This window comes from Neophocaena asiaeorientalis, unplaced genomic scaffold (genome assembly GCF_003031525.2).
Source record: "Neophocaena asiaeorientalis asiaeorientalis breed wild unplaced genomic scaffold, Neophocaena_asiaeorientalis_V1.1 scaffold45, whole genome shotgun sequence".
Taxonomy (NCBI): Eukaryota; Metazoa; Chordata; class Mammalia; order Artiodactyla; family Phocoenidae; genus Neophocaena; species Neophocaena asiaeorientalis.
The window spans coordinates 322,202-342,845 of NW_020174642.1; the positions used below are offsets into that span (position 1 = coordinate 322,202).

General features: G+C 42.3%; 1 protein-coding gene across 2 annotated transcripts in view; it reads right to left on the reverse strand.

Moving 5' to 3' along the window:
- The window catches only part of TIAM1 (TIAM Rac1 associated GEF 1), a 206,116-nt gene that overhangs the window by 102,197 nt on the left and 83,275 nt on the right, over positions 1-20,644 (reverse strand). For both annotated transcript variants that reach the window (XM_024758201.1, XM_024758200.1), the window contains exons 4-5: positions 18,230-18,677; positions 12,209-12,381 (exon numbers count right to left, since the gene is read on the reverse strand). In XM_024758201.1, coding sequence (XP_024613969.1) covers positions 12,209-12,381; positions 18,230-18,677 — 621 coding nt within the window. The remainder of the gene's footprint in view (positions 1-12,208; positions 12,382-18,229; positions 18,678-20,644) is intronic.

Here is a 20,644-nt window from a genome sequence, read left to right on the forward strand (position 1 = left end):
CTGGGGTGCTGGCCACATTCTGCTTCTGGATCTGGGTGCTGGTTATGTGAGTGTTATGTCACGGGTGTGCCCGGCTTGTGAAACATCATCAAGATGTGTACTTTTCTGTGTATATGGTATCCTTTAATAGACAGTTTTTAAAAGATCCTTCCAAGATATATTACCCTAATATTTAAGCATAATTTTTCTATAACTATCTTAAAAAATATTACCCTTCAGAGTCTATTTTTCAGGAAAAATTGTCACTACAAGGTTGTAATGGAAGTTCCCAGCAGCATGACCTTTTCCAGCATCACTTCTTTGTCCTCTAAAGTGCCTGGCAGCATCTGATAAACAGCTAGTCCCCTGAGCCAAAATATGCTTTTCCCCTTTGTACGCACAGCTCCATGGAAACAAGGAGCTTTTAGATGTGAAGGGAGCTGCTGTTTTCACCCATGTGAAAAGGATATTGGGGGGTGTTTCAGATGGAATCCATGCAGAGGTAGCATGTCACTAATGAGGAGAGGATGTGTCTCCAGTAAAAACAGCTGGTGCATCAGTGCTCAGTGAGAGGTCAGTATGTATTCCCCCAAGACGATCCTCACTCATCTCTGCCTCCCCTCCCCTCCCCCACCCCCAGCCCAGGGGAAGAAAAGTAAATACCTACAACCCTGACATAATATCTGAGGAATAGTTAGAAAGAGCTTAAAACTCCTGATACAAACTCTGCTAAATACAAGTTACAAACTTTACATTTTAAATAAATATATTCATCTAGAAGGGGTCCAGGTGACGATTTTACAGATGAAGAAACTAAAGCCCGGTAAAATTAGAGCTGACACAGTCATTTATTATAAACCTGATCTCCGTCAATCCTATTCTTTAAAAAAAATTTTTTTAATATGCTACACACGCCACTCCAGAGCCCTGCCCCCCAGCTCTCACCAATTGCTCTGAAAACCTAGCCGTGGGGTTTTTATTGTTGCCCACTCCTTTTGAGCTCTCCCTAGGGACACAGAGGGATGGAATTTTCCTGGTTCCTGTGAAGTTAGGTGTGGCTATGCCACTTGGCTGGGGCCAATGAATCTGAGTAGAAGGACCATGTGTTACTAGTTAACAAAAGCCTGATTCACCCAATTCTTGTCCCTTTGCTTGCAGTCCTGGAATTGTGGGGCAGGATGGAGCTTCTGTCAGCCTGGGTCCCTAAGTGTCTAAGATGAGAAGAGCTTCATAGCCAATGTCCTACAGACACATGGCCAGAATGAAAAGGTATGTTAAGCCATGGAGATGTGAGGGTTGTTCCTTACTGCAGCATAATCTAACCCATCCTGACTGATACACTAGCAAAGTAAGAATTCCATTTCAAAATAAGTGATTTTTTTTAAATAAGAGTCTGTATAACACAGTATTACCCTCCAAGAGGAGCCACAAGCTGATAGGTTCTGCAGAACAACAGCTTTTTGGTCTCGTCACTTAACGTAAAGAGAGCCTCTTCTTCCTTCCGCCTGTGAGATTCTCCTCAAACTCAGCCAGGGGCAACACACCCCATTCTCATGTCAGAGAGTTTATGTTTGCCTCCCACTTAAGAGGTGGAAATGAAGGAAACCGATACTAGTTGATGAAGCTAAACCTCCTTTGAAAGGTGTAGCTATCTTGGAATTTATTTATTTAAGAGAAAGGAAGATGGCGGTTGCCAGTGGTTAGGGGAAGAGGAAAATGGGGAGTTTGATGGGTACAGAGTTTCAGTTCTACAAGATGAAAAGAGCTCTGGAGATGGATGGTGGTGATGGGTACACAGCAACGTGAATGCACTTAATGCCACTGAACTGTGCACTTGGACACAGTTAAGATGGTATGTCATGTATATTTTAGCACAACTTAAAAACTTTTAAATAAGATAAAATAAAAAGAAGGGGGAAAAACATACCAAGTCTCATAATCTAGAGAAAGATGTTTAGAAGAGTATGACCACAACATTATGAAAAATTTAGCCATCAGCCTTGTAACCATTAAGGACGCTCAAGTCTCCAACTGCTTTTAAAACCTGTCAGAGGCTGAAGGCAGCTCCATTAGAGAGAATTTTTGCTCCAACTGTCCTGCCTAAATAAAACAGCGGTCTCTGCCATTCTCTACCATTAGGACAAATCAATTTCTAAGAAGGACACTTCACTAAATGAGCTTTTCAGCAGAGTCTGTCCTTTGGCAGCGGCATACACGGGCTACGTGTGACTCAGAGGGTGGGCAAAGACGGCGCTGACTGCTGTCAGCAGTAGGTTAAGTAGAGACGACTCTTGAAACAGTTCCTAGCCGTTTGCAGGCTTAACACTTAACTTCTGAGCTGATCATGGCAGACCACTAACTTGATACAGTGTTCTCCAGTGTGGCCACGCCAGGATTTAAACTCTGACAGGCTAGAAAAAGCTTTTCAAAGCCGCCAACCTTGCATCACCTTCTCGAACCAGGCAAGTTTAATTAGGGATACCAGGTCCACTCCAGTGCCCTCCAGCAGAATCCAGTGGTCAAAAAGGCAGGAAGGAGAGACCACCAAGTGGTACCGTCTCAACCTCTTCCACATGCGTCACTTTCCACGAAACAAACAGCAGCAGACAGGCAGAGAGAGTGAATTGTGTGCTCCTTCCTTTTTGCCTGCTGGGGATGCCATAAATACTGTATCAAGTTCAGTGAAGGGAATAAGCACAGTTCTTGCTGACAGAGGAATAGAATCAGCAAAAAGCGCATTTTGCATAAGAGCCCCTTTGAGTGCAGAGTTAAGATGAAGCACAGGGCTTCATTATGTATTTAAATAGATCCAGCTTCAATCACCCAACTGGATGGAGGATACTTCGTGATTCCAGATAATCAATGGTTTACGTGAGTGGCAGGAAAAGGGAAATTCATTTTAAACAAGAGAGGTGGTACCAGATCTAGGAAACTAAAATGTCAGATGATTTGAGTTTACAGAAGCACAAGAATAACTGTAAAGTAGGTTGAACTTTTTTCCACTTTAAAAAAACAAAAAGGAGAATTAAGTTATGCGTTAATTTGAAGAGGCTAGGTGGGAATGAAGTTCCTGTGTGAGTTCCTGAAAAGTCTTTTTTTCTCATTGGTTCTCTGCTTAACACATTTTAGAGTTTTATTTATACAAGACTTAATTAAACCATCAGTGTTATTACCTATAAAGAGAATGACAGATGTGACCCCATAATTGTAATCTGGGGCTCCCCTCATCCACTGGAGAAAGTCATGTAACTGGGCACCACTCCCACCCTTACCTCCCCACCTCTCACCCACCCCAGGTGAACTCTTTCAAGAATAAGAGAGGCTCCAGGCTCCAGGAAGCCAGACACAAAAATAGAAGGAACTGTTTACTGCAAACAAAGGAATACATGGAAACCTGACCCAGTGAGTGGCCATGGCAAAGCTGAGTAGCCCCCAGAAAAGGCCAACAAATATTATCAACTGGACCCCCTCCACAAAAGGCCTCCCAATCTGTTCATGCTGTCATAGCCCCCAGTAGATGACAATGTGCACTGATGAGATCCAAGCGCTTCTTTGGTATCTCATGCTTAAATGTGGCCAGACAGCTAAGGATCACCAGACATGTGATGAAAAGCCTCCAGCATAAAAGGCAGACACCAGAGCACACGGATGAGTTAACACGGTGACTGTCATGCATGAGGCCTAGAGAGAGACAAGACTGAAGCAGGAGGATAAAGGGCCAGGGGAGGGCAGGCTCCAGTGGAAAAAAACAGTACTAATCAACTATTTAATGAATTGGAGATTTAGAAAATATTGTGAAGTAACCAGAAATAAGCAAATTAAACAGGAAAAAAAACGATAATCATTAACTATGGGCAAAAAACAAAATGTTGTTCAAGAAAGGAAATAAAATGATAGTACATTATTTGGGTCAGCAGCTAATACTATTTATATGGTCATACAGCACGATGACATCAAAACAGCGTAACAGGGACTACCGACTTAACCCCAAATTTTCATGTAACCATACAGAAGATGAGGAAAGGAGAATGTGTATATAATACAGCTAGATATTCATCTATCATAACAGAAAATCAGTAGTTCACGTCTAAGGTCAGTTAAGAAATAGTACTGAGACAGGCTGGGACCTGGGACCCTTTGCTGCATTACTTGCCCCTGGACAAACATCTCCACCAGCAGTAGAACACAAAGTAACTATAAGGGACTAAAAATAACTGCATAAATGTGCAGTTGGAGCAAATTATGAACAATAAGATACAAAAAGACCAGAAACCCAACTGCCACTTTTGAGGTGTCAGGAGCAAACGCAGGGTACTGTGCGTGATCCCTGCGCATAGCACCACCAAGGGGGTGGGCAAACCACCCCTCCTGCCCGACCCACAAATCCATCCCCACCCTCACCCCATTTAAGGGTCAAGCTTGCCCCCCTTCAGAGAGTGAGCAAGGAAAACTGTTACTTGTTTCTCTCCCTCATGTTGCAGCTCCGGTCCCAGTAAAGCCTTGCCAGAACTTCTCATCTGGCCTCTTACCAATTTCTATTGATTAAGGAGTCCAAGAATCCTGGTCAGTAACAGTATAAGCATATGGATGAGAAATGAGGGTAAATGCAAGAAAAGCAAACAAACAAAACAAAACAACAAAAAAAAAACAACCAGTTAAAATAGCGGAGTACAGTTGCTTAAGGGAGCGATGATTGGAAGAGAGGGTAAGGAAGTATGGGACGAGAATTTCACTTTAATTCTTTTCAGGTTAATTGAATTATTTAAAACTATGTGTTCAAAACAGAAACAGACTCACAGACATAGAAAACAAACTCATGGTTATCAAAGGGGAAAGGCAGCAGGGGGCAGGGGGATAAATTAGGAGTTTGGGATTAGCAGATACGAACTATTACATATAAATTAGATAAACAACCAGGTTCTATTGTATAGCACAGGGAACTACATTCAACATCTTGTAATAAACTATAATGGAAAAGAATCTGAAAAAGAATATATATATATAACTGAATCACTTTGCCGTACACCTGAAACAAATACAACATTGTAAATCAACTAAACTTTAATTACATACATAAATAAATAAATGAAGCTATCTGTTCATATTGACTTAAATACAAATTTAAAATATTGTAAAAAGGAAGAGGAATACTGTTAGTAACACTACTTGGATGATACATAACAGAATACAAATTGTATGCTAAAATCTAACTCAGCCACAATTATATCTCTGTGCTGTACTTTTAACATATGTGGAGAAACCTCTGAACACACTAATAGTAGGGCATGCACTGCAAACAACTACCAGCCCTGTGCATCATTTTGCACTTCAACATCCATACTCTCCCATAATACTCTCCTTAGAGCAGGGCCAATGGCACCTCATCCTTTGAAAAGGCCCCCTCTGGTACTGGGAATGGGCAGGGTCCAGGAGGGACCCCATTCACTTTCTCCCCTTCAGGGAGCTCTCTGATCCTCTGTCCCAAATGGGGCATTAATAGGATGCCCTAAGGAGCTCTTGAACTTGAGTCTATGGCTCGTGGCTCATATCTGCTATTTCTTTCACCAGATCGTATGAGATTGAGCCACCAGAACGGTGCTGACAAGATGATCTGGGTTGAGTCCAATTCTCTACAGAGATTAAAAAATTTGGCCTGGAGTTCCACACGTGCCATTGGTGACCCTTCTTCACAACTAATTTATGCCAAAACCAAAGGTAAATATTTCTGAAGTGGCTGGCGAGAGGCAGGGAAACGATCTACAGTGATGAGAAAACAGGACTTAGCTAGAGACCAAGTCAACACTTAACAATGAGAATACAGACCAAACATTGAATCTGTCATATCTGTAGATAACTCTAAGTTAGGAGGGATATAAACATCAGGGAAGATCAAATTAAGATCCTAGATGATTTCATTAGATGGACGAAAACCACAGAGATAAAATTTCAAAGAGGTAAATCTAAGTTCTGCATTCGGACTTTTCAAAAAATCTATTAAAATAAGATGGAGAAGACCTTGATGCTGAGGATTAGATAGACCACAAGCTGGGTATGAGTCATCCGTTTGTTGTGGTTTCTAGTAAATTAAGGAATTGACACCAGCATCATGGACGAAATGAGAGGAACAGGAACTGAAAAGTAGGCAGTACAGGGCGGAACCTGACAGGGTGTCAGGTTCTGGAACACGATTACAAGAGAGGAACTGAATCATAGGGAGACTGGCTCAGAAACCTCAAGCAGGGAGACCTAAACAGGAGACATGGTGGAGGGAAATGAGAGCTGTTTTCAAGTATTTAGAAGGTTATGAGAAAGAATAAGCAGGAAAGGCTTACTTTAAATTCTGGGGGAGAATATGGAAGCAAAGGGAAATGGCAAAAGTCACCGGAAAGAACGTATTATCTCAACATGGCGAAGAACTTTCTAGAACTTGGAGCCAACTAACAAAATAGATGGTTAAAGAGCTGAGAGCTTCCCAGGAATGGACAGCTGTCCAGCTGTCCAGGCTGACCAGCTGCGGGGGCCTTGCAGAGATGGTGCCTACCTTACGAGGGATGCTGGATGTTAATCTACTCAAGTCCAAGATACTAAATCCTTTCTAAAGTCTCTTCTACCAAGTCCACTTGATGCTCCTTGTGAAAGTGGATTTCCAGATTTTTTCTTAATCTGGCTGCCCTTGTCCAGGGCATATGCCAATGACCTTCATCGAGTCTGACACACAGAACTAGATGTGGCACTTGAAGATAATTCCCCCCAGAGCATGATAAAACTCAAAGCCTTAGACTTTTCACAGAGAAGCCACACTCAACTTCTGTAAAGATACTTGGGGAACTAGTCTTTTTTTCTTATAATTAAAATGCTAACTATAACATTTATTGAGCATTTGCTATCAGATACCTGACTTGCATTATCACATCCAATCCCCAACTCAACATAAAGATACAAATACTATTCTTCTTTTAAAAGGGTCTTTTTAAAATATGCATGCTATGAAAATTAGGAGTTTGGGATCAGCAAAAAAAAAATATATATATATATATATGCATGCTGTAGCCTCATACAAGTGACATTCCTAATGATAAGAAACATTCTATGGAAAGGCAATGACCCCTTAGAGATAATATTTTCTACACTTCTTTAGATATATAATTGCATATGATTTTCTACCCAATCAGGCATCATTCTTACTCTGCCTGCTAACTATGTTCCCAAGGCCTTTAATATAGGAATTTAAAACTAATATTAGGATACGTTACCATAAAAGTCACTGAGCTTTTTGGAATTGTGTGTAACATCCTCCCGTAATGGATGAAGAGAGGGCCGAGAGGAAACGGTACTCTGTAGGTGATGGGTGCTATTTCTGGCTTCCAGTTGGAGGGAAGAACGCTAATTAAAATAGTTTAAATGCAGGAGCTATAGCCTCCCTTTGCAGACAGGGTAGCACTTCCTCTATATAAGCTGCTCTAACATTCATGCCCATTCCCACCCCCATCCGGCACACAAAACCCCTTTTCTACTTCTGCTGGTAACATGAATCTCCTTTCCATGCGCGAATCTGAATAACAGCATCAGATCAGAAGCATACGAGCTCTGGAAACTGTGTGCACTGAACTGAGCCCTGGGGCTGGAATAACCTACAAATTATTTCCATAATCGTGCTTGATCTCCCTCGCTTTAGCCTCACCCCCTACACACACAGGTTCCTTTCAAATTCAGCCCCTCCAGAGTCATGTGAATTACAATAAGTAGAAGGTAGAAAATGCCCTCATGGATCCCAAAGAGCAGTAATTTCCTCTGAAAAGGTTCATTTTGTGCTCTATCCCACGTAAGTAGCATAAAAATTTCACCGAAACAAGAGGACACAGAGGTTTTCATGAATAAGGTCCTATGTTGCCACAGAAGAATTTTATTCAATGTGACCTAATGGGTATTCAGATTCTATTAGCAGTTTTACGGCCAGGAAAGTCCTTTCAAAAGGAATTCACATCATGGGTGTCCAGGTAAAAAAGAGAGTATCCTGAAATCAATGAGATTAGCATCTAACCTGTATAATGAGGCAAGAATGGCCAAAATCAAGTTACAGTTTTGAAATATTCCCAATGAGTGGCTTAATTCTAAGAATGAGAAAAAGTCACTTTTTACCGTAATCACTGATTCTTGCCCATGTTCTTCTTAGGGTAAGTAGTAACAGTATTGGGTTAAATAATATACTTAGACAATAAGGGGCTTCAGCAAAAGAGAGGCTTGGTTTGAATCCAGCCCCAACACTCAGTAACTGTGACTTGACATCCAATCATTAGCCTTTGTAAGCCTTAGCTTCACAGAAGGGGCTACACAATCCACATCAATTAGTCAAAATATGGATACACAATCTAACTCACTGATTTCCAGAAGAATTAAGTGGATTCACATTGTAAAACACTTTCAAGGCAGTGGCATACAATAAGGGCGCAGTAAAAGATAACTGCTGATATCATAATAATGTTATTATCGTTAGATTAGACATTTCCTCATTTGCAAGATACCCCATTAATTAATAAAAAGGTATGCTAGATTTGGAAACACAATGGTTTATAAGTTATATAGAGGAATATTTTCAGGAGACAGAGCATGTAGATTTTTTTAATAGGATACACAAAGCGCTACCCATTAGGGAAGACTTGAGAAATGAGACTACATTAAAATCTAAAAGTTTTGGTATAACAAAGAATAACTTTAAGAGAGTAGAAGGCTAGCCACCTCATGGAAAAGGATATCTGCAATGCATATAATCAACAAAGAGATGATCTACAAAATATGTAAAAAACTGCTATGAAACATCAAGAGAAGAAAGACGACTAAATGGAAAAAGAGGCAGGAGACTGAAATAAAAACTTCACAGAAGATGATATTGAAATAGTCATTAAACCCATAAAAATGTGCTCAACTTCACACTAATAGTTTTTAAAAAAAGATCTGACAATAACACGTGTGGACAAGGATGAGGAAGAACTGGAATTCTCCTAGGCTGCTGATGGGAGCATAAATTATTTCAATAATTTTGGAAACTGACAGTATCTAGCAGACTTGAATGTGTGCATATATCCCATGACCCAGCAATGCCAGTCCTAGGTATGTACCAAAAGAAATGTGGACAAATGTATCCTGAACATAGATAGAAGAATGAATACTCATAGCAATACAGCTCAGGATCCCTACAAACTGGGGTCAACTCAAATGTACATACTGAAAGGTTGTCATACATCCCAGTTAGCCTAGGACTATTGAAACTTATGCCTATTATCCTGGCGTAATTGTTAATAGTGCTGCTATAACTCTTAAAATTGTCTAGTCTCTAAAGTGTCCTCATGAGTCCATCAGAAGCAATGGGAGAATAAGAACCTCAAAAAGATGATCCTCCATAAAAGCAATAACAACAATGGCAAAAATTGTCAAGATGGACTTTTTCAGAACTCTGGAAATTAAGTCTTGTGACTTGAGGTGCATTTATTGAAAAAAAAAAAGGCTGATCTTAGTAACAATATTAAGTATAAGGGTATCTTAATGCACTATTCCCATCATCATCTCTCTATCTCCACATTCATGTTGAAAACCAGCAGTCAAACAGCCACTGAAGGGGCTTCCCTGGTGGCGCAGTGGTTGAGAGTCCGCCTGCCGATGCAGGGGACATGGGTTCGTGCCCCGGTCCGGGAAGATCCCATATGCCACGGAGCGGCTGGGCCGGTGAGCCATGGCCGCTGAGCCTGCGCGTCCGGAGCCCGTGCTCCGCAATGGGAGAGGCCACAACGGTGAGAGGCCCACGTACCACAAAAAAAAAAAAAAAAAAAAAAAAAAAAAGCAGCCACTGAAGGGGGCAGAATGGGTTTGGAGCTCCCCCAAAACACCATTCTCAGAAAAGTCATTATCTGACCTGTTTAATACTGCAAAAGAAATGCCCATTCACAGGGCTTGTAGCTATTGGACTTGACTCAGAACTCATTCATGTACACAACCCTTTACTCCAGGCCTGTCTGTAAAAAGCAATCAGCGACAACTGTTTAATATCACAGTTGCCTGAGGTTGTGGTAACAGCTGGGGCAAAAAAGAGTTGACTGAGAAACTTTAGTTAAAGCTGGGGAGTAAGATATCCATAGTCCTCAGAATTTAGAAGATCACATATATGCACAGAACTGTACACATGCTCAGAAAACCCTGAGAAGGCCCTGTGCTCACCCCTCAGGCTGATCTTGAGGCTCTGTGCAAGCAGAGGTGAAGACTATGGCAGAGCTGTAAACTAACTGCCTAAGTGTTAAAGAGGTACATACAGAGGTCCTTGGGAAAGAGTGAGAGATTTATTACTTCTGGGCACTTAAGGTAATCTCTCCAATCATTAGAGAATATCAGTAGTGAAATAAAAATTATTCTCTTTTAAAAAGAACCAAATACAAATTCTAAAGTTAAAATGTAGAATAAATGAAGTGAAAAATTCAACAGAGGGGCTCAAGAGCAGATTTGAACTGCCAAAAAAAAAGAATCAGTGAACTTGAAGTAGGTCAACTGAGACTATCCAGTCTAAGAAACAAAACAAAAACAGAATACAGAAAGATGAACAGAGTCTCAGAGATCTATGAGACACAATCAAGCATACTAACTTAAACATAATAGGTGTCCCAGAAGGAGAAGAGAGAAGAGACACGAGCAGGAAGATTATTTGAAAAAATAACAGCTGAAAACTTTCCAAATGTGATTCAAACACGTATATACCTCAGTACATCCAAGAAATTCAATGAATTCCAGGTATAATAAACTGAAAGAAATCAATATTTAAACATATCATAATCAAACTGTTTAAAGACAAATATAAAATCCTCAAAGTAGCAAGAACAAAGCAACTTATCTATAAAAGGGATCCTCTTAAGATTAACAGGTGATTTCTCATTAGAATCTACGAGGGCCAGATGGCAATACAGTGACATTTTCAAAGCACTGAAATAAGACTGTCAATCAAGAATTCTATATCCAGCAAAACTATCTTCAAAAATGAAGGAGAAATGAAGACATTCCCAGATGAACAAAAGTGTTCTGGCTTAGATAATATAATACATGTTCACTCTATTCAACCAGTAAGCTGAATGGATTCATGTAAGGTTGTAGGGTGCTAGAACCTTCTGTTTCTTGGCCTGGGTGGTGGTTACTTTGTGACCCTTCATTGAGCAATAAATTTATGTTTGTGCATTCTTCCTTATGTGTTTTACATCATAGATTAAAAGAGAAAAAATACACGCTTTTTGATTGTTCACAAACAAAGTCACTACTTTATATTTCTTACTTTAATTGCCCAAATGGAAATAACTATAGGAGACAAACCCAGAAACATGGTGAGATAACCTATTACTCTCTGTCATGCCTTTATTGCAACTCTCTCTGTGGCATGGAATATCCTCACTGTCAATTTCACTCAGTTCATCCCTACTCTTCCTTTACCATTCACTGTCAAGGTTTACCACAAAAGATCAATTCATTCCAATGTGTCTCCCATACTATATGTGAACACTTTTAAGTGTAGAAACCATATCAAAATATCTTCTTGGTATTCTCAATATCACTGTGCGTAGCACATAGGAAGCATGGAATAAAGGCTTGAGGAATTCCTGTATTATGGGAATAAATGAAGAAAGCCTAACTAACACCACAAAAAGTGTATCACAACTGACCGAACTCAAAGGATTCCTTATAGAAGCAAATGTTAACCCTGAAGTGATAAGCAGGTTGGTATTTTTTAATACAATTAACCATCAAACTTCAAGAACTTTCATTCCGAAGTTCTGAAAAGATGAGGAAGAGAAACTGGTTGGGTATAGCTAATCATTTCTGGGATGTCATGATTTTACTTTATGAGTAATATTAGAAGAGAACATATTATGATGAAAAATTTTGACAGTGCAAATCATGTCTAGATTAAGGAGTTCATGATCTTTTCTCTAAAGTGCTACACAAATGATATCGAGACTACAGTGAAAAATCCTTCAACCCACACCGCTCCTCAGGCTTCACTGTGGAGGCCTCTGGGTGAGTTCAATCATTCCTGGAACTCAGTATAGACATTTATTTTGTCATTCATCGTTTTTGTTCCTATAATGTGCAAAAGATAGAACCCACCACTCAAAGGAAAACAGGGTGAGGTACGTGGGCAGGAGACGGAGGTATCTGGTAAGAGATTTGAAATGCTCTGCAAAGGAGGAGCCCAACAAACCTGAAAAAGGAAGGCATCACCCAGGGAATTGCTGAGGCAGAAGACGAAGTCCTTCTTGGGGTGCTCAGGCACGGCCTGCACGATGCTGTTCTCCACCCAGACGGCATGCTTGGGGATGCTGTTGTGGTCTATTCCAGACCTACCATCGCTCTCGTAGAAAAAGAGTGTGCACCCTGAGGAAACAGAATGGGGGTCCGTGTGAGTATCTGGTGCTCATGCCACAAAAGAGTCTGTAGTGGAAACTGTTGCTTGTGCCCTGTTACCAGGAAAGGGCTGGAAATGAGTGTGAAACCTAGGAAGTGAAGAGAATGGGGCCATGCTTGTACTAAGTCTTGGATGGGCTTGGACAGAGACTTTTTTTTTTTTAATTGAAGTATAGTTGATTTACAATGTTAAGACTCTTAAATCACAGTTTCATCATTCATGCCCTCAAGTTCTTTAAGATCTTACTTCCTGTTTTAGAATGTGACAGATATCCTCACAGGCATACGGGGGTCTGATGGCTCCTCTGGCCAGTGGTGGCTGTAAATTCAGCTTCTCAGGCCTGAACAGCAAGCACCGCTGAGTGAGGACCGGCACCAGTTCTGTCCCACTGGAGTCCCTCCCAATATGTCTCACAGGATATGCAACCAGAGAACACAATTTATTGGGTTTTTTGACTATGCCCTTGGAGAAAACAAAATATAACACTGGCTTTAGGTGCTTTCAGGATAAGGAACGAAATGACAGACTTTTAGTCTCAGATATTTTCTATAAAATGTTTTTCTAGAGATCAGCCATGTCCTTGCTCCTCCTGGAAGAGGAAACACATGGCACACATATGAAGGCCTGGGGGAGGCCAGAGGCCTGGTCCACACTTAATTATACTGTGAAACTAAATGAGACAGGAGCAATAGAAACCTTTCCTACATTTGTGGCAAGGTGGGTTCAATAGATACCCTCCGTCATGGCCTACATGTGAGGCACACTTTATTAGCAATTACTCACTGAGCACTTGCTCTCAAGTCATCATTTCAGGGGAAACCTGGGCCCAGTTTTCTGACTCTTTAACTTCAACATAAGCCACTTGGTCCGTCTTCAACATCTTCCTTACCACAAGCAAGGGCCACCGTTTATGTGAATCACAAAGACTTCCAAGTACAATCTACTCGCCTGCAGTATGAACTTCTGTAAAGCACATTTGTAACTGACAACGTAGAATGATGGGGATCAATGGAAAAGTCACATGAGTGCAAAGGCGATTTTTCCCAGCCCGTAAGATTTCACGGGAGCATGTAACAGCTGCTGGATGCAATGTCCCCCAGCACAGACGCACGCAGCACGCAGGCACGCGAGGCCCACTCGTTTCACAGTGTTTGCCTTGGTTACAGCCTGACCGTGAGCTCTGCCTAAAAGTCTATCGCACGGTGTTCCTGAATTTCATGGTTTTATAACTATTGTCTTTGTCTCCATAATTCAGGAGTTTCAATTCTTCCTCTAATCCATTCAAGTTATATTCACATTTTTTTCTTAAGGTTGTACGTTTTCTGTGATATTTCTTGTTGGAAATTAGGAATGTTATGAGAGTAATTTTAGTAGGGTTTTGTTTTCTATTTCTTTAAGTTTTGTAGTAATAAGTTGCTTACATATAATTTAATTATATACTTACGGAGTGTTCTGCCCCAACCCTATTTTTCTTATAATTCCTGTTATTTTGAAGATCTCAAGTTTTTACAGGAACATAGAGGTCATGTTCGGAATCATCTATACCTCCTCTTTCCATGTCTTAAGCTAACATAGATTCAGAGACACAAAAAGAAAAGAAATGGAAAGGGGAGGCCCTTTTCCTCCAAATCCGAGGTTCCTGAGGTGGGGCAATCTTGCTGAATGAGGGACACTTGGTGAAGTCGGGAGACATTTTTGGCTGTCACAACTTGGGGGTGGGGAACAGAAGGAGGCGAGTAGCGGACAGGGATATTGCTAAACATCCTACAATGCCCAGGACAGGCCTCATGACAAAGAATTATCCAGAAAGTGTCAATAGGCCTTCTGTTGAGAAACCCTGCTCTAAATAATCCTTAGGACTAATATTACGCTAATGATGAACAAATCCGTAACAGAAAAAGAGCAACACAGCTTTACCACAGTTTGAGAACAGAGACTGAAGCCTATAGATAATGGATACGGGGCATCCACACATCACATTGAACATCTTACGTCTTCCCAAATTGATGTTTTCATAATTTTTCAAAGTTGGTTTACAATCGCCCGTGACAGTGGGTGGTTAAAAATCAGCTTGTACTCAATTATCTACATGTTCCTTTTTTTTTTTGTGCTATACGCGGGGCTCTCACTGTTGTGGCCTCTCCCGTTGCGGAGCACAGGTTCCAGACATGCAGGCTCAGCGGCCATGGCTCACGGGCCCAGCTGCTCCGCGCCACGTGGGATCCTCCCGGACCAGGGCACAAACCCGCATCCCCGGCATCGGCAGGTGGACTTCCAACCACTGTGCCACCAGGGAAGCCCTACATGTTCCAATTTTAAGATTAATGAGAAGTGGCAAATCTGGGAACCACGTGGTCCCTGGTAACAGGTCCATTTACCTTCATCTTCACTTGAACATAATCTGTATGCTTTTCAGTTGTGGATGGAGACACTCCAGAGATTAATTCTAAATAAAACCTTTTTTCGTAGAATTAATTATTCTGTCAAAAGTGAAAGAATCTTAGGAGAATTTTCTAGCCTACGGTTCCCAGGTACTCTGCTTTTTATTTCTCCATATCCAAACCCAAGTCAGCAGCAAGCCCTGCCTTTGAGTGGCAAGGACAAGCCCCAAGTTTGTCAATATATAATGGGACCTGTCAGGAGTAAGAAGCAAAGGACTCGGCAACTCTGTGCTCTGGGCCTGGATCCTGACAGATTGTGTCACTCAGATCTGGGTCACCAAGAAAGTGAAGCCTCCCTTCTCTAATGGGTGTGTGGGCTGAGCACCTACACCTTGCCTTCCTTGATCATTTATTCTCTAAAGGAACAGCAGAAACAAAACAGCCCCCGCTTCCACGTCCCAAGTAAAACATCACCTAATTATTTTTATTCTACGCCACTAACGGTGTTATTCTCATATTTAGTGTAAGAATCACCTGGGAAGCCTGTTTAAACCACAAATTCCGGGCCTGTCATGGGCTGAATTATATCCCCCCAAGTTCCTATGCCGAAGTCCTAACCCAGGGCCTCCGAATATGGCTGTATTTGGAGATAAGGTCTTTACAGAGGTAATTAAAATTAAACGAGGTCATAAGGGTGGGCCCTAATCCAATATGACTGCTGTCCTTATAAGAAGAGGGGATTTGGACATAGACAGGTACAGAGGGAGGACATGAAGATACTAGAAGAAGACGGCCATTTGCAAGCCCAGGGGCGAGGCCTCAGAAAACACCAAACCTGATGACACCTTGATCTGAGACTTCTAGGCTCCAGGACTGTGAGAAAATAAAGTTCTTTTGTTTAAGCCACCCAGTCTGTGGTACTTTGTTATAGCAGCTCTAGTACAGGGACTAATACAGGGCCCCACCTCCAAACTGTGAGATAGGGCAGGTATGGATATAACCCAGGAAGCATCTCAGGTGACCGTGACTGCAGGTGGTCTTCTAATCACGTTGTTAACAACTCAGCATTAGTTAACAAAATGAACAATAAGATGGGCTGCTAAAGGGAACAGAGGTTGCAGCGTCCAGTGGTGTGGACATTTAGGGGAGGAGCAGAGAGCAGGGCCCCTCAGACATGACCCTGTAGTGCCTCTAAATTAAGCCAAGGCAGGTCCCGTGTGAAAAAAAACAGTAGCAGTTCTCCAAAATGCTCCCACAGAACGAACATCTGTGTTTCACAAGCAGAACCATGACATCAAATACACTTTTCCCAATTCACGATGGAAAACTAAAAGCAAAGTGTGCTGTGCGTACGTGTAAACTGATAGAGTTTGCTCAAATTCAATCTTCTTATTTCACATGTGTGTTCAAAATTTCATATACACTTTATATAGACTATATTATGGTATTTGATTTAGTATAGAAAATAAAATTTAGAGTTTAATATCAGTAATTCCTGTGATTTTTCCACAGAAGATTCTATGGCTGCCAGAACTCCACATCTATTCAAACTTTGAAACCACTAAGGTAGACTTTCCGAATGAGAAAAGGACATGAGAAAGAACCTAACTCTTCCTGAGACATCCTTGGAAGTGGAGCAACAAGATGAAATAACCCAGCAAGTCTTAAAAGCTAGACATGAAGAGAAAGACAGCAGCCCACCCTAAACATGCAGCAACATTAGACACACAGGCCCTTGGCAGTAGGGGAAGCTACCCTGCACTGGCTGTCAAGAGGAAAGACTCCTCTATGGGACAGTTGGTTGTTCCCTAAAACACACAACCCCCTTTCTTCTGCAGTAATAGAAACCCCAGTGCTCAGCTGGGCCCATCCCTGCCTCCCTTGCAGCTAGGCTGGACTCATTCCTGGCCAATGCGATGGAAGCAGAAGAGATGCAGGCAATTTCCAGGTTGTACCCTCAGTGCAGAGGGATACCCCCTCCACTTCCCCTATTTTTCCGCTGGAACCTGGACCCGCTGGTGAGCTATCCTAATCATTCAGACTAACACAATGCTCTAGGGACAGTTAAGCAACGACAAAAGGAATTCTGGCTTCTGGATGAATTAACAGCAAAGAGGCAGCCCATCACTCTTAGACGCTCCACCTCTGCTAGGTGGAAGGGAAATAAAGTTCTGTCTTGCTTGAGGCACTGTCATTGTGGGTCTCAGTGACATGCAGCAAGACCTACAGTCTAATTAACATGCTCCCTTTCTGTTTCACCAGGTACTGAAGCAACAGCTGGCAGCATTAGTAATGGGGCCCACCCAAACCCTGCATGTCCCTGGGGGATTTACACCACTGTACAGAGCTCTAGGCTGTTCCATGCCTCTAGGACTGGTTGTTCTACACCAGCCACAGTTGGTGAAACCCAGTATCAGATGGAGTCATGGGTGCACCACACCAGCTGAGCCCAGGCTTCTTCCTCCTGGACCCATCCTTCATGCGTATTAACCTGTCTAACCTATCCTGCCATGTACTAACCCTGCTTCAAATCCATCTTGTGTCAAAGATTCTAAGCGGTCTTGAGAAGTGTTTTTCTTTTTAAGACACAGAGCTCACAAATGTGTTACAATTTCTACACTACCAAGATATATGCAGATGTGCAAAAATACATATACATACTTCTAAAGTGTGTGTAAAGCGATAATGAATAGCAAGACATAAATGTATTATGCTTCCTAAATTAGAAAAGAAAGACGATGGTATACAGATATACCATTGTATATAGATATATATACATGTATATAGATATATATCTATATATATACACACACACTCAAATATTCAAAGTCTGACCATAAGACAGTGACTTTTTCACAAACATAGATGGCTCAGACATTCCATTAAGCGCTGGGTTGAGCCCTATGAAATTAGCAATATTCCATCATTTTTTACCCCCCAAATGACAATTTCATAAGATTCAAACCAGTGATTTTTCCCTCCGAAACAGTCACTTCGGGAGGCACATGTTTTGGAATGATTCCAAAAAAATATTCTTTTAGAACTCAAGCCTTTCAAACTGTCAGGAGAACCAGCTGTATATATGAGAAAACTAGACGAGAGGCTCCAATAGCTTAACTGTGAAACAGTAAAGAAAATAAAACATTGGTGGAGAAGGAAAATGGGGAGTGACTAATCAAGGGACACAGTTTCAGCTAGATACGATGATTACGCTCTGTGCTGTACGACTGCGTGCCTTAGTCAACAATACCGTAACGTACACCCAAAAATATGCAAAGAAGGTAGATCTCACGTTAAGTATTCTTACCGCCACAAAATAAGTTTTGAAATTAGCATGAAATAGAAGTCCCATGTAATTGAAAAACATCATTTGCACAGGTGCACCACGGAGCACAGGATGTACCCAGCACTGCAGGAAGGATGCTCCCTCTCTCACCTTTCAAGGACACCCAGTAGTGCTTCCACTTCCTCCGGGTGGCCGACTCCACCTTCTTGTTCTTCTTGTGCACCAGGAAGTTCTTGACTGCCAGGGCTCCGGCCTTACGCACGGTGCCCTGCGCGGCCGTGAGCAGGATATCGGACTGGCCCGGGGAGCTCAGGGTACCGCTGCTCTGCTCGTCGCTGTGCGCCGAGCCGGCCTCCTCCAGGCTCTCGCTATTGGTGGTGCTCATCTCCAGCTCCCGTCGGAAATTCTCGTACACCCCCTGGCGGGCTGCGTCCCCAGTGGAGCTGCTGCCGCTGTCGCTGCCCACAAAGGCGCGGCCGGTGGGGGGTGAGTAGCTGGAGTTGGTGGCATTGGATCGCCTGGACAGGAGGTCCGTGTCGGTGGTGGCCCCTTCGATCCCACTGTCGGCAAACTCGCTACCCTCGCCCGCGTTAACATCCTTGGGAGCCGAAAGGGAGAAAAAAGAAGACATGCGTCATGCAGAGAAGTAACCCAGGGGCTTCTGTCGGTCCAGCCAGGGGCTGTGTAGCTGCAGGCAACCCACAGGGCATCGTTGCTCCCAGCCTCTCCTGGACCAATTACTCCTCACCCCCGTGACCCGCACAAACCCAACTTGCCCGCAGAGCAGCTCAGGAAAACCATGAAGCTGCCCCGGTATGAATGCCAACAATTTGGAATGTTCAAGAAACATTTTTCAAAACGCAAGCAAGATTTCAGAAAACTTATCAATTATCTGACTTTTAGGTAATTGGCAAATCAGCTACTGAGATGCTCCCACTGCCCTGCTGAGTGAGCTCTGCACCCTCACCCTCGTCAGCCTGCCTGGAGCTCTAGGATATTCTTCTGACTGATGAGTTATTCCAGAGGTAGGGGGTTCCAAGGGATAATGAAGTCTTTACTGATAACTTTTTTTTTTTTTTTTAAACAAAGGGCGTAGTTAGGGGTCTATTCTATAATCTGGTGACTAAAAAGAAAACTAGTGTGCTACCGCATCCATTCACCCAGCAAGGACCCACAGCCCAGGAGCAGGGAAGAGTCCTCAGGCTCCAATCAGCTTTGCTTCTTGAAAACAAGCAGCTTCTCACTTCTCACATTGAGCTAAAAAAGTCTGTGGGGCTCACAGCTCCAATGCAGGCTCTCCAATTACCTTGCCCTTTCAAAGCTGGGATGCTAGGAGCCCGAAGCAAGCTACTCACCGCCCCTGGGCCAAGGGACAGCTTGGGGCACTGCCAGGATGTGGCGGGTATCAATTCCCAGTTTAAAAACATTTGGAACTTCCAAAGCACTGCGCCTGCTTGCGTGTTGAACATTTCCGGGACAGGCAGATTTGTTCTTAAATCAGAATCTTAATTGCTCTTAAGTGCTAAAGGCATTTCCATAAACAATGATTAAATAATGGTAGTCATCAAGGGAGGATAACGACAGCAGTACTGGACAGCACAGCTCGACAGTCTCATGGATAAGAAATTAGACTGGTTTTTCTCAAAGGGAGAGAATCGGAATGTGAGTCTGACACAGGAAGAGATAGCAAAGTAATATGTGGTTTGGGGGCTTAACCACTTGTTAAGCCTTTAGTCTCATAAATAGTTAATTATGGTTTGAAAATGTAAAAACTAACGGGCTATTCCGATTGCCATATAAATCAATGCTTTGCGTTCAAATCTTTGATGAGAGGCAATGGCGGGGTAGGCAGAATGAGACAAGCCACATTCTAATATCATCCTGCACGAGGCCCAGACAGGTGCTGTGCCCATGTCTCCGCACATCTCACCTGGTCAATTCTAAGTTAGGGCCCTCAGAGTTCACTCGCGTCATGAATAGGTCCTAAGTGAGCAACTTAAAATGGGCATAGCCAGACATGAAAACAAGCAAAGGAGACATAGAAAGACAAATACTGTATGACTGACTTCTATGTGGAATGTAAAAAACGTAAAACTCACAGAACCAGAGGGTAGAATGGTGGTTGCCAGAGGCTGAGGGCCCGGAGAAATGGGGAGACATTGGTTAAGGTTACAAACTTTTAGTTATTATAACAAGTTCTGCGGATCTGATATATAGCCTGATGACTCTAGTTAATGATACCATGTTGTATCCTTGAAATTTGCTAGGAAAGTAGATCGTAAGTGTTCTCACCACAAAAGAAAGAAAGAGAGAGAGAGATAAAGGAAGGAAGGGAGGGAGGGAGGAAGGAGTAATTATGTGAGTGATGGATATGTTAATTAATTTGATTTTGGTAATCATTTCACACTATATACATATATTAAATCTTCACATTGTACACCTTCAAAAAACACAAAAACACACAACAAGGAGTACAGTGTGCAAAGGGTAGAAATTTGACAGTGGAAAAACCTGGCAAATACCACCTCGGCCAAGACCTCAAGGTTAACTGGGTGTGTGGTATAT